This window comes from Syngnathus typhle, linkage group LG6, assembly GCF_033458585.1.
Source record: "Syngnathus typhle isolate RoL2023-S1 ecotype Sweden linkage group LG6, RoL_Styp_1.0, whole genome shotgun sequence".
NCBI classification, from domain to species: domain Eukaryota; kingdom Metazoa; phylum Chordata; class Actinopteri; order Syngnathiformes; family Syngnathidae; genus Syngnathus; species Syngnathus typhle.
The window spans coordinates 17,184,101-17,198,574 of record NC_083743.1 but is presented as its reverse complement, the minus strand read 5'-3'; the positions used below and the strand labels follow the sequence as shown (position 1 = coordinate 17,198,574).

The following is a 14,474-nucleotide window of genomic DNA, read 5'->3' as shown; positions in this document are numbered from 1 at the left end:
CGTCACTCCAATTCATTAAATCCATCAATCGTCCTTTGTCAACAATGCGTGCTCTTGCACTTCAAAATATTCTACAGGCCCATATAACGATATATAAACTATATATCAAATACCGTTTTTTTTCCTTGTATAATGCGCGAAATTGAGCAGATTTATTGTCCTAAAATCTGGGGTGCGCATTATACATGGGTACAATTTTTTTTAAATTTTTAAATTTTTAATTTTTAATTTTTTATTTTTTTAAGAAAATCATGGTACAACAAAACCAACAACAGGACTGACCGACAAAGACGTGGAACAAAAAGACAGGGTGACATTACCAAAGACAGGAACAGAAACCAAACAGACATCATGACATCATCCGACTGTGAGCGAGGGGCAGACAGGACTTAAATACAAAACACGTTACATTGAATGAGGTGACACAGGAAGGGAGGGGCGACGCGAACAGAAACTATGGCAACCTAGACACATAGCAAAACTGGGGACGAGACGTGACAAATCTCCCTCGAAATAAAACTTGAAATCACCTTCTTGTTTGTTGTCAATCGCGCATAGCATTCAGCCATCCTGCCCAACACACTTAGTCAGTAAAATTCATAATTGACGACACATCGTTTGATGCGAAGGTGCAATCCTTGATGGTGTGTTATTGTCAAATATTGTTTGTTTTTTAATCTCCATCGCGGACCGGACGTCATTCTAAGGCAGTATAACTGCGCATGCGCACTATGGGTCAGCTGCGCAGAACGGATGCGCAAGACACGTCAGCTATTTACTAATGAGCGATGAATGTGATAGTTTAATACAATCAGCAAATAACAAAATGCGTATTACAGGTAATCTTTTATCTCACAACACTTTGCCTTGTTCCTTTCGTCTCTGCTGTTCACTTCAAACACGCTCCATACGACCGCAATGCTCTCGTATCAGACGCTTGCTCAATCACCTGCTCATTTGCTTTCACAATGTACCCTACACAAATCCGAAACATTTGTTGCGGCTCCGAGTCACGATGAGGGGCAAGTTTTGGTTTCCAAGGGTGTTTTTATTCCTCTTCAACGTCTCTCCCATACAGAGCCGCCTTTTTCACGTCCGCACGCCTTTTTCACATGTGCGCACGGATCGCGGTGGTGCCTTCACGGGCAGTCGGAGAAATCAACGCCAACAAAAAAAATACATCCAGCCTAGTTAAGACCATACCAAAGACTATAAAAATGGGACCCATTGCCTCCCTGCGTCAGTGTGACGATCATTGGGACTTAAAAAAAAAAAAACAATTTAAAAAAAAATAATAAAATTGGGTGCGTATTATACATGGGTACAGGCTTTTTTCCAGCATCAACAAGCCATTTTTAGGGTATGGGGGCGCATTATACACGGAAAAAAACGGTAACTATTACAGAACCAATAATGTTATGAAACCATCTGTGCACTCTAAATCATTAAATCCATCGATCAAATTCCTCGTCCTTTGTCAACATCGCCGCGCGTGCGCCCTGACGTCAGCCTCGTCGTTATTCTACAGATCTATTATATAACTATATTGTAGCGTTAACAAAGTTCAAGGAAAGACGTCGGTTTGGTAAACGGCTCTTTATTTAATAAAACAAACTTACAGGCGTGTGGCGGCGTGGATTTCCAGCCACGGAAGTGGAAGAAAGCTCCATAGAATAGGACCGGGCGTGCGTAAAAGCCATGACCGAGCCCCATCCAAAGCGCCAATCACATGTGCTTCTTCTTCTACGGTAATCTTAACCTGTAAAGTTCTTAAGGCTTACTTTAAGGAAGTGTTTCCCGTTTCTTCACCTCTGTTACCAGGTGTTTGTGAGTTAAAACTCTGCTCTGATTTTCAGATACCCATCACCGATTCTTCAAGATGATATATTTAGTCAGAATGTTTGCCGTTTGATGTGATCTCATAAAATAAACATCTTTCATTAATCTGACCTGCAGGCACTGAAGTGATGGAGACTGTTATTCATAATAACAGTCGTATTTTACCTACTAAAGGCCAAAATCTTTTATGCAATGACCTTTACAGGTCTCTTCACACAAACACTACGTCCATCTGCTCCTGGAGTCACGACGAGGGGCAAGTTTTGGTTTCCACGGGTGTTTCTATTCCTCTTCAACTTCTCTCCCATATAGAGCCGCCTTTTTCACATGTCCGCACGTCACTTTCCTCTTTTCATTTTAAACTGATCGCGGTGGTGCCTTTACGGGCAGTCGGAGAAATCAACGCCAACAAAAAAAATACATCCAGCCTAGTTAAGACCATACCAAAGACTATAAAAATTTTAATCAGTTCTGCGTAACCTGTGGGAGCAGTGGATGGTGGACGGAGAACACGGCTTCACGGCAACCGGGAGAATGCGACGTGCAACATTCCTGGACGTCATTGGATGGATCGACAAAGCGTGGGCTTCGGTTACACCCAAAATCATTCTGTCAGGATTTAGAAAAACGGAAATAATTCCAACGGAAACTGACGAGAAGTCTGACGTCAGCGACGGAGATGACGAAAGGACCCACGTACTACCGGCATCAGTCGCGGCTTTGTTTGAAAGTGACACGGAGGACGAAGAGTTTGAAGGATTTAATGATTAGGAGTGACACAGAAGGTTTGGAAATAATTGTTATTTTTGTTATAGTTATTTGGTATACAGGGCTCGAAGCTTATTTTTTGCCCAAGTTGCCCTCGGGCAAGTTGGAGAAAATTTTACTTGCCCGAAACAAAATTTTACTTGCCCGAATTTTTTTGGAGTGGATTTTTACTTGCCCGACACATTTTTGCAATAAAAAAGACAACACTATAAGTTTTGCCTTCATATGCCTTCGTATCCGCCAACCGGAAACAAGCTCTGCTGGTGCGCAGGCGCAGAAGAGCCAGGGACAGGTGACGGAGCATGCATTTAATTACGAAGCGCTTTGCCGTTATCAATGTATTGCAGACTTACACGAGAAACTAACCGCTCCCTAGAAAACAAAATGTCGGACCAGAAGCGGCAGAAGTTGCGAGAAATTATGCACAAAATCGTCTTTTTACAGCTTGAAAACATGGTATTATTTCAGGGCAAGTTCGGGCAAGTGAGGAAAAATTCTACTTGCCCGTCTGCCATCGCTACTTGCCCCGGGCAATCGGGCAATCGTTAGTTTCGAGCCCTGGTATACCGTTTTTTTCCATGTATAATGCGCAAAATTTAACTAATTTATTGTCCTAAAATCTGGGGTGCGCATTATACATGGGTACAAATTTTTATTTTATTTTTTTTGACACGTCAGCTATATAAAGAGCGAGAGTTCAGTTCTCTATCTAAATGCGTATTACAGGTGATATTTTATTTCACAACACTTTGCCGTGTTTCTTTCTTCTCTGCTGTTCACTTCAAACACGCTCCATACGAACACAATGCTCTCGTATCAGACGCTTGCTCGATCACCTGCTCCTTTGCTGTCACAATGTACCCTACACAAATCCGAAACATTTGTTGCGGCTCCGAGTCACGACGAGGGGCAAGTTTTGGTTTCCAAGGGTGTTTTTATTCCTCGTCAACTTCTCTCCCATACAGAGCTGCCTTTTTCACGTCCGCACGTCACTTTCCTCTTTTCATTTTAACCTAACTGATCGCGGTGGTGCCTTTATGGACAGTCGGAGAAATCAATGCCAACAAATAAAATACGTCCAGCCTAGTTAAGAAATCACCAGAAAGAGCACCATGACAATTGTGAATAATAAATAAATAATTATTATGTAGATTATATAGATTATTATTATAATAATAAATAACTGAGAAATAACTGGAACATCACTCAAATATTGGTGATCCCGTTGAGAATCTCACATATTTCTTCGCTGTCGAGTTTGCTACCGCATGCGCAGTGATACTGACCGGCAGAACAACATCCGGTTGTTCCCAAAGGTGATATTTTTTCTGAAATAATTTTACGTTTACGGATTTAAGCAACCCGGCCGGATCATACCAAAGACTATAAAAATGGGACCCATTGTCTCCCTGCTTGGCACTCAGCATTAAGGGTTGGAATTGGGGGTTTAGATCATGAATGATTCCCGAGCACGGCGCCGCTGCTGCTCACTGCTCCCCTCTCCCCCAGGGGATGGATCAAAATCACACGGGGATGGGTCAAATGCAGAGGACAAATTTCACCACACCCAGATGTGTGTGTGACGATCATTGGGACTTTAAAAAAATAAATAAAAAATTGGGTGCGTAGTAGGGGTGTAACGATACATCGATACACATCGATTAATCGATATAATGCTCTACGATTTATTGGCATCGATGCTAAAGGTAAACATCGATTTATATCGCCGTGTTTGACCTCGGACATTAGACGCGACTTTATTTTGAAATCCAGTTCATTGTTGCTTGCTTCCTCTTTCTGGGAGCAGTGCGCCCGGCGTTGTTGTGTTGTGAGCAGAGCACGCAGGTGAAAGGGGAGGCGACAACTAGTACGCGGCTCCTGGGCTGGTGCTATGGCTAGTGTCCAAAAAGACGAGGAAATTTGCTCCCCTTTAGGCTTTGAGTCATTCGTTTGGAAGCACTTTGGATTCCAAAGAAAAGATGGCTCAACGGACAAGACACGTGCAGTTTGTAAATCCTGCCATGCGGTGATCAAATATTCAGGGAGCACAAATCTCGCCGCACATTTAAAGAAAAAACACGACATCAAAGTTCAGTGTTAAAGTACCGTTTTTTTCCGTGTATAGTGCGCCCCCATGTATAGTACGCACCCCTAAAAATGGCATGCTGATGCTGGAAAAAAGCTTGTACCCATGTATAATACGCACCCAATTTTTATGAATTTTTTTTAAAAAAAAATTTAATTATTATTATTATTATTTTTTTTTTTTTTAAGTCCCAATGATCGTCACACACGCAGGGAGGCAATGGGTCCCATTTTTATAGTCTTTGGTATGGTCTTAACTAGGCTGGATGTAATTTTTTTTGTTGGCGTTGATTTGTCCGACTGCCCGTAAACGCACCACCGCGCTCCGTGCGCATGGAGCGTGTTTGAAGTGAACAGCAGAGAAGAAAGGAACAAGGCAAAGTGTTGTGAAATAAAATATTACCTGTAATACGGATTTAGGTAGAGAACTGAACTCTCGCTCTTTATATAGCTGACGTGTCTTGCTCATCCGTTCTGCGCATCTGTAATGGCGGCCTCCGTATGATATCCGGTTTGCGTGTGTGCGAGAGCGAGAGAGAGCGAGAGAGAGAGCGCACGAGAGAACGCTCAACCGTAGCGCGCCGCCGACCGCCCAACTGCACCGGGCTGGTCGATTATTGTGACAGAGCCGTCGCTGAAATCTAGAAGATATTTTTAAAGTCCTGATGTACTTTCTAAAATTTAAGTGGACCTCAGTGCGCACTGCGCAGGGAGCTTAATTTGGTGCAGCGCGCCGGGCGCTCACTGTCGCATTGCTTAAAGAGCGCCTTTGTGTTTTAGGATGAACAGCAGAGACCAAAGGAACAAGGCAAAGTGTTGTGAAATAAAATATTACCTGTAATACGCATTTTGTTATTTGCTGATTGAAACTGCTAATTAAACTGTGAATTGAAACTAATAGGAAGAAAACAACTCTCGCTCTTTATATAGCTGACGTGTCTTGCGCATCCGTTCTGTGCATTTTATTTCACAACACTTTGCCTTTCTTCTCTGCTGTTCACTTCAAACACGCTCCATGCGCACGGAGCGCGGTGGTGCGTTTACGGGCAGTCGGAGAAATCAACGCCAACAAAAAAAATTACATCCAGCCTAGTTAAGACCATACCAAAGACTATAAAAATGGGACCCATTGCCTCCCTGCGTGTGTGACGATCATTGGGACTTAAAAAAAAAAAAAAAAAAATTAAAAAAAAAATATATATTTTTTTTTTTTTTGTACCCATGTATAATGCGCACCCCGGATTTTAGGACAATAAATTAGTAAAATTTTGCGCACTATACACGGAAAAAAACGGTAAGCAATTTGTATACTACAATACTCTTGTAATTTCCTAAATGAAGAGTTTGCAGTACCTTGTTGATTTTGCGTATGAATTGTTGTAAATCAGGATATTGTTCTATATTTTTTATTAAAAAAAAAAAAAAAAAAAAAAAAAAAAAAAAAAACGATCGTAGAGCACTATATCGCGATATATCGTGAATGAATCGCAGCAGGCTTTAAGATATCGGCAAATATCGTATCGTAGTTCTTTATATCGATATTATATCGTATCGTGACAAAACCCTCGATTTACACCCCTAGTGCGTAGTATACATGGGTACAGGCTTTTTTCCAGCATCGACATGCTGTTTTTAGGGTGCGTATTATACATGGGGGCGCATTAAACATGGAAAAAAACGATGTGTTTTTTTTCACAAATCTTTACTTGATCATTAACACATCACTTACTTACAAGTATAGTTGACCACTTCACATGTTATTTTTAGTATAGTTGATCACTTCACATGCTTTGATATCTTTATCTTGAACATATTCAAAACATGAAAAATAGAGAGAAAAAATCAAATAAAGTAATTGACACTTTAAAGCGCCATATCCTCTGGACATGTCCTCTGTCACCAGGATGACATAAAGGATAAGAAATTTGATCGATGGATTTAATGATTTGGAGTGACACAAATGGTTTAATAATATTGTTGTTTATGTGATAGTTATTTAAAATATACCGTTTTTTTCCGTGTATAGTGCGCAAAATTTAACGAGTTTATTGTCCTAAAATCTGGGGTGCGCATTATACATGGGTACAAAATTTTTTTAATTTTTTAATTTTGTATTTTTTTATTTTTTATTTTTTTTAGAAAACAAAACCAACAACAGGACTGACCGACAAAGTCGTGGAACAAAAAGACAGGGTGACATTACCAAAGACAGGAACAGAAAGCAAACAGACATCATGACAGTAACACATGCAATGATGAGACGGTGAGCGAGGGGCAGACAGGACTTAAATACAAAACACGTTACATCGATTGAGGTGACACAGGAAGAGAGGGGCGACGCGAACAGAAACTATGGCAACCTAGACACATAGCAAAACTGGGGACGAGACGTGACAAATGTCCCTCGAAATGAAACTTGAAATCACCAAGTTTTGGTTTCCAAGGGTGTTTTTATTCGTCTTCAACGTCTCTCCCATACAGAGCCGCCTTTTTCACGTCCGCACGCCTCTTTCCCGTGCGCGCACGGAGCGCGGTGGTGCGTTTATGGGCAGTCGGAGAAATCAACACCAACAAATAAAATTACATCCAGCCTAGTTAAGACCATACCAAAGACTATAAAAATGGGACCCATTGCCTCCCTGCGTGTGTGACGATCATTGGGACTTAAAAAAACAAAACAAAAAAAATTCATAAAAAAAAATTCATAAAAACTGGGTGCGTATTATACATGGGGGCGCACTACACACGGAAAAAAACGGTAGTTTATATATCGTTGTATGGGCCTGTGGAATAATTTGAACTGCGGCGCGGCGAACGGCATCGTTGACAAAGGACGATCGATGGATTTAATGAATTGGAGTGACAGATGGTTTTATAAACGTGTTATTTATGTACCGTATTTTGCGCCCTATTAGGCGCACCGGGGTATAAGGCGCACCTTCGATGAACGGCCCATTTTAAAACGTTGTCCATATATAAGGCGCATAAAATATAAGCTTTACTGCAACAAACTGAGGTTGACTAGGGTTGCGGTATGCACCCACTAGCCAATAACCAACGAACCCTCTGAAAACGCGTGAAAAATCGCGTTTCTCAAACGATCTCCTATAAAATGATTGGAACTGACTAAAGTTCGATCTAACGCATTGGTACTACTTACCTATGTTTCCCTCCCATATCGATCCGTAGATTTACTCGAAACATTAACAGAGCAGCCTATTTTGACATGAAATAGCCTCGCGCGTATAGCAGCTATCGTTATGGCATTAGCCATCCGCAATTTCCTATGAGCCTCAGCTCCCAATCTCCTATGAGCCTCAGCAAAGTGTAAACAATCGCGTTTCTCAAACGATCTCCTATAAAATGATCACAACTGACTAAAGTTCGATCTAACGCATTGGTACTACTTACCTATGTTTCCCTTCCATATCGATCCGTAGATTTACTCGAAACATTAACAGAGCAGCCTATTTTGACATGAAATAGCCTCGCGCGTATAGCAGCTATCGTTATAGCATTAGCCATCCACAAAAACCCATGACCCTCAGCTCGCAATCTCCCATGAGCCTCAGCAAAGTGTAAACAATCGCGTCTCTCAAACGAGCTCCTATAAAATGATCAGAACTGACTAAAGTTTGATCTAACGCATTGGTACTACTTACCTATGTTTCCCTTCCATATCGATCCGTAGATTTACTCGAAACATTAACAGAGCAGCCTATTTTGACATAAAATAGCTTCGCGCGTATAGCAGCTATCGTTATAGCATTAGCCATCCGCAAAAACCCATGACCCTCAGCTCGCAATCTCCCATGAGCCTCAGCAAAGTGTAAACAATCGCGTCTCTCAAACGAGCTCCTATAAAATGATCAGAACTGACTAAAGTTCGATCTAACGCATTGGTACTACTTACTAGGGGTGTAAATCGCGGGTTTTGTCACGATACGATATAATATCGATATAAAGAACTTCGATACGATATTTGCCGATATCTTAAAGCCTGCTGCGATTCAATCACGATATATCGCGATATAGTGCTCTACGATCGATATTTTTTTTTTAATAAAAAATATAGAACAATATCCTGATTTATAACAATTCATACGCAAAATCAACAAGGTACTGCAAACTCTTTATTTAGGAAATTACAAGAGTATTGTAGTATACAAATTGCTTACTTTAACACTTAACTTTGATGTCGTGTTTTTTCTTTAAATGTGCGGCGAGATTTGTGCTCCCTGAATATTTGATCACCGCATGGCAGGATTTACAAACTGCACGTGTCTTGTCCGTTGAGCCATCTTTTCTTTGGAATCCAAAGTGCTTCCAAACGAATGACTTGAAGCCTAAAGGGGAGCAAATTTCCTCGTCTTTTTGGACACTAGCCATAGCACCAGCCCAGGAGCCGCGTACTAGTTGTCGACTCCCCTTTCACGTGCCTGCTCTGCTCACAACACAACAACGCCGCGCACTGCTCCCTGCTCCCGGAAGAGGAAGCAAGCAACAATGAACTGGATTTCAAAATAAAGTCGCGTCTAATGTCCGAGGTCAAACACGGCGATATAAATCGATGTTTACCTTTAGCATCGATGCCAATAAATCGTAGAGCATAATATCGATTAATCGATGTGTATCGATGTATCGTTACACCCCTACTACTTACGTATGTTTCCCTTCCATATCGATCCGTAGATTTACTCGAAACATGAACAGAGCAGCCTATTTTGACATGAAATAGCCTCGCGCGTATAGCAGCTATTGTTATAGCATTAGCCATCCGCAAAAACCCATGACCCTCTGCTCCCAATCTCCCATGAGCCTCAGCAAAGTGTAAACAATCGCGTCTCTCAAACGAGCTCCTATAAAATGATCAGAACTGACTAAAGTTCGATCTAACGCATTGGTACTACTTACCTATGTTTCCCTTCCATATCGATCCGTAGATTTGCTCGAAACATTAACAGAGCAGCCTATTTTGACATGAACTAGCCTCACGCGTATAGCAGCTATCGTTATAGCATTAGCCATCCGCAAAAACCCATGACCCTCAGCTCACAATCTCCCATGAGCCTCAGCAAAGTGTAAACAATCGCGTCTCTCAAACGAGCTCCTATAAAATGATGAGAACTGACTAAAGTTCGATCTAACGCATTGGTTCTACTTACCTATGTTTCCCTTCCATATCGATCCGTAGATTTACTCGAAACATTAACGGAGCAGCCTATTTTGAAATGAAATAGCCTCGCGGGTACAACAGCTATTCTGTGACGCCCCCTGACTACAGTTACCGTAATGCTGGGAAGCAATGCGACCTTGTAATTTACTAGTCGTACTAAAACGTACTAAAACATTTTGGCAGAGCACTAAGTACAACCAGTATAGATCAACAAATTCATCACTTGATCCATATATAAGGCGCACCGGACTATAAGGCGCACTGTTGACTTTTGATAAAAATTTAGGTTTTTAGGTGCGCCTTTTAGGGCGGAAAATACGGTACTTACCTATGTTTCCCTTCCATATTGATCCGTAGATTTACTCGAAACATTAACGGAGCAGCCTATTTTGAAATGAAATAGCCTCGCGGGTACAACAGCTATTCGGTGACGCCCCCTGACTACAGTTACCGTAATGTTGGGAAGCGACCTTGTAATTTACTAGTTGTACTAAAACGTACTAAAACATTTCGGCAGAGCACTGTGTACAACCAGTATGTATCAACAAATTCATCACTTGATCCATATATAAGGCGTACCGGACTATAAGGCGCACTATCGACTTTTGATAAAAGTTTAGGTTTTTAGGTGCGCCTTATAGGGCGTAAAATACGGTAATAGTTTTTTTTTAACTGAATGTTACGTCAGGCCTGTTCTCAGCTCCTCGTTTGTGTTTGTCACATTAGCATACCGTATCGTTTAGCCTGTTGTTGCTCGTTCATGTCTGTTCTTGGTGTTGGATTTTGTCGAATAAATTGCCCCCCAAAATGCGACTTATACTCCGGAGCGACTTATATATGTTTTTTTTCACATTTTTGGGCATTTTATGGCTGGTGCGATTTATACACCGAAGCGACTTATAGTCCGAAAATTACGGTATTAAAAAATCTGAAAGAAGAAACACATTGAGCATTAGAAACATTTTATGTTTCATCTGTAACATCTGGAGACAAAGTCGTCTGGCTGTCTGAAATGTTTCTGTTGCATATCTTGCACTGTGCTGTCCGTCTTTTGCCGTCATAAAGGTAATTACGATAGCCGAAGGTACCGCTCCCGCTGACATGTTTGTGCATGTCTGGTATAAAGGGTCGTGATTCTCCAATAAACACGTCAGGTAGGTAGAGGGGGCACGACTGATTGATTGACAGGGTAGCGATCCAATCATGACAACACCATTCTCAGCCTACGCTCCTACCATGTTATCGATATTACTTTTTTAAAAGTATTATTAATTTTATATTCAAACTGAAAACAAACTAAATAACACGGAAGTCATTCAAGTCATCGTGTCTCAAGTCAAGTCAAGTCCCGAGTCTTTAACTTCCAAGTCCAAGTCGAGTCTCAAGTTTTTTTATTTTTGTCAAGTCACAAGTCATCAAAACAGCGACTCTAGTCGACTCGAGTCCAAGTCACAGTGACTCGATTCCCCATCTCTGCACCTAGGACGCTTCTGCCATGGGTGACCCTACCAGGGGCATGAAGCCCCAGACAACATGGCTCCTAGAATTATTGGGACACTCAAACCCCTCCACTACGATAATATGACGACTCACAAAGGGGACCTGTAGACGTGACACAAACTATTACTTTCTGAAAGCTATTGTAAATGACAAGAGCAAAATTCACTTGTTTTAATATTTAATAGTATAATAATACTATTAAAAGTAGTAATAATAATAATAATAATAAAGGGCCCCTTCACTTGATCAAATCTGGCCCTCCTTGCAAAACGTTTGGACACTCCTGGCTTACATAAAGCCTACCGGAACGCGATTCTCGCATATGACGGTGTGTGTGCGCGTGTGTGTGTGCGTGTGTTGTGTGCGTGTTTTCCATCAGCACACAAAGCATGTGATGCGTCAGTGCAGTAGTGTTGGAGTAGTAGTGCCTGTAGTTTGTGCATGCTGCATGCTGCATGTTTCCTCTGCTAGACACTTTTCTGCTTTCAGCTAGCCCTCTGTTTCTGGGGGTGAAAAGAGGAGCCAAGAGCATAAGCCTCCTCAGGCGATACAGCCTCTCCATTGCCAAGACTTGCACACGCCTTCTCGTGGCCACACACAGCAACTGGCACCATGCGGTCCCAAGCTAAGTTGTGCAGGATCTCGGAGCAGCAGTGGGCCCCAGAGATGCGGCATGTAGGCCCGCCGGTGTGTGGACACGCCCTACTGCGCATCAACCACTGTCCCGGCTGTGGGTAAACAGCTCCAGCTATGGGTAAGTATTGGCATCGATGCTAAACGTAAACATCGATTTATATCGCCGTGTTTGACCTCGGACATTAGACGCGACTTTATTTTGAAATCCAGTTCATTGTTGCTTGCTTCCTCTTTCCGGGAGCAGTGGCGCGGCGGCGTGTTGTGTTGTGAGCAGAGCAGGCACGTGAAAGGGGAGTCGACAACTAATACGCGGCTCCTGGGCTGGTGCTATGGCTAGTGTACTCCCCCCCGGAGCACAGGGAGGCTCTGATAGTGACCATTTTCAAGAAAGGGGACAAAGCGGATTGCGGAAACTATAGGGGCCTCTCACGCCTTTCAACAGTTTGCAAAGTACTTGCTCGTGTTCTTGCCAATCGCCTACTGCCACTGTTTGAGAAAGTTCTCCCAGAATCGCAGTGCGGTTTCCGTCCATCTAGAGTAGGGGTGTCCAAACTACGGTCCAGTTTTTATTGGCCCGCAGCAATTTCTGAAAACATACCATTTTTTTCCATGCCCCCATGTATAATACGCACCCTAAAAATGGCATGTTGATGCTGGAAAAAAGCCTGTACCCACGTATAATACACACCCAAATTTTGACTCCTACTTAAGTCCGTGAACGTAAAATTACTTCAGAAAAAAAGAGCATCTTTGGGAACAACCGGATGTTATTCTGCCGGTCAGTATCACTGCGCATGCGCTAGCATACTCAATAGCGAAGAAATGTTTCGGATTTGTGTAGGGTACATTGTGACAGCAAACGAGCAGGTGATCTAGCAAGCGTCTGATACGAGAGCATTGTGTTCGTATGGAGTGTGTTTGAAGTGAACAGCAGAGAAGAAAGTGCATCAGTAATGGCGTCCTCCGTATGATATCCGGATTTTAAAAAAAAAAAAAAAAAAAAAAAAAGATTTTTTTTTTTGTACCTATGTATAATGCGCACCCCAGATTTTAGGACAATAAATTAGTTAAATTTTGCGCATTATACATGGAAAAAAACGGTAATTGAATATGGCCCGCACAAGAAGCTTGAGCTCAGCTTCTCAGTTTACACACTAGCCCGCCACAAAAAGCGTTTGACGTCCGATTAGCGATGATGGGAGGACAGACGCACAAACATCAGCGTTCTGGAGGAAGCCAGGATACCGAGCATCACCACCTTAATAATGCAGCACCAACTCCGATGTACAGGGCATCTTATCCGCATGGCTGACACCCCCCTCCCCAAACAGGTGTTATACTCCCAGCTGGAGAGAGGTCCATGAGCCCCAGGTGGGCAAAAGAAACGTTTCAAGGACAACCTCAAGAGCAATCTCAAGAAATTCCAAAATAATATGTCAGGACTGGGAGCACATCGTCTTGAACAGGAACAGCTGGAGGTTAGCAGTGCAAGAAGGTGCAGCACATCACAAAAAGGAACCCCGCCGTGTCGCAGAAACCAAACGACAACTCCGTAAGGAAAGACAAAAGCAGGCTCCAGCACGACTACAACCCACCACCACTTTCCCCCGCCCACACTGCACAAAAATATGTGGATCCCGGATCGGCCTCTACGCCTACCTGCAGACCCACAAGTAGACGACCCCGAGAAGAAGACAATCCTACTCGTCCGGAGTGACCGCCGATGATGATGATGATGGTGCGTGTGTGTGCGCGTGTGACAAAAAAAACTTGAGCAGAAAATCATAGGTCACTGTCAACATGTAATAATTCACATTTGACTAGTTTACATGTTGATGAAAATGAGTGACTTGTTAGAGTTTCTGTGCAAGTAGTAAGACAAAGTGCGTAATCAGTGAAGAACACTAATGTCTGATTTCAAGGATATGGAAGTGGCTTGCCATAGCGTATAATACGATGCGGATCTGGCAGAATGCTACTAATTTCAGAACGCCTTATCAGCAGGATGATAAAAGTGCCCACTAAATGTGCAAAAGTTAACCTTTATATCGGATACAGGTCGTATACATGATACAACATCTTGTCAAATGTGTTTAAAGTACTGTACAAAACATATTTCGTGTTGAAGTAAACAAATTAAACGGTTTCTGGTTGTTCCCGTCACGGTTCCAATTAAATGTGGAAAAGAAGCCGTTGATAAGAAAACATTACCTGTCACGACGGCCGTCTTTCCCCCCAGCTTCACTGGAGTAAAGCACCTCACCCCCTTGAACCCAAAATAATATACTAAGACATAGCAAGCGACGACTATCGCCACGGAACCAAGCAGTACCACCATCTCCGTCACTACTATCAAGCTAGCATGTCGACTTCAATAAAGTAGTTCCGGTGTGGTGCTCAATTTGGTTCCCCCGTGAGATTTTGTTCCCCCTGCCGCGGGAGCGCGCACGCCTTGTTTGGAAAGCGAAAA

General features: G+C 42.5%; 1 protein-coding gene across 18 annotated transcripts in view; it reads right to left on the bottom strand.

Annotated features, from left to right (window-relative positions):
* LOC133155558 (dehydrogenase/reductase SDR family member 13-like) overlaps window positions 1–14,474 on the bottom strand; it is a 69,727-nt gene extending 55,253 nt beyond the window's left edge. For 4 of the 18 annotated variants that reach the window (XR_009714694.1, XR_009714693.1, XM_061280985.1 and 1 more), the window contains exon 1: window positions 14,216–14,446. Coding sequence is in view for 14 of the 18 variants with exons in the window: in XM_061280985.1 (XP_061136969.1) it covers window positions 14,216–14,342 (127 nt within the window). In the remaining 4 variants the exon portion in view is untranslated. Of the gene's footprint in view, window positions 1–14,215 lie in introns of all 18 variants that reach the window. The other 14 variants (XM_061280981.1, XM_061280983.1, XM_061280987.1 and 11 more) reach the window with 10 other exon arrangements.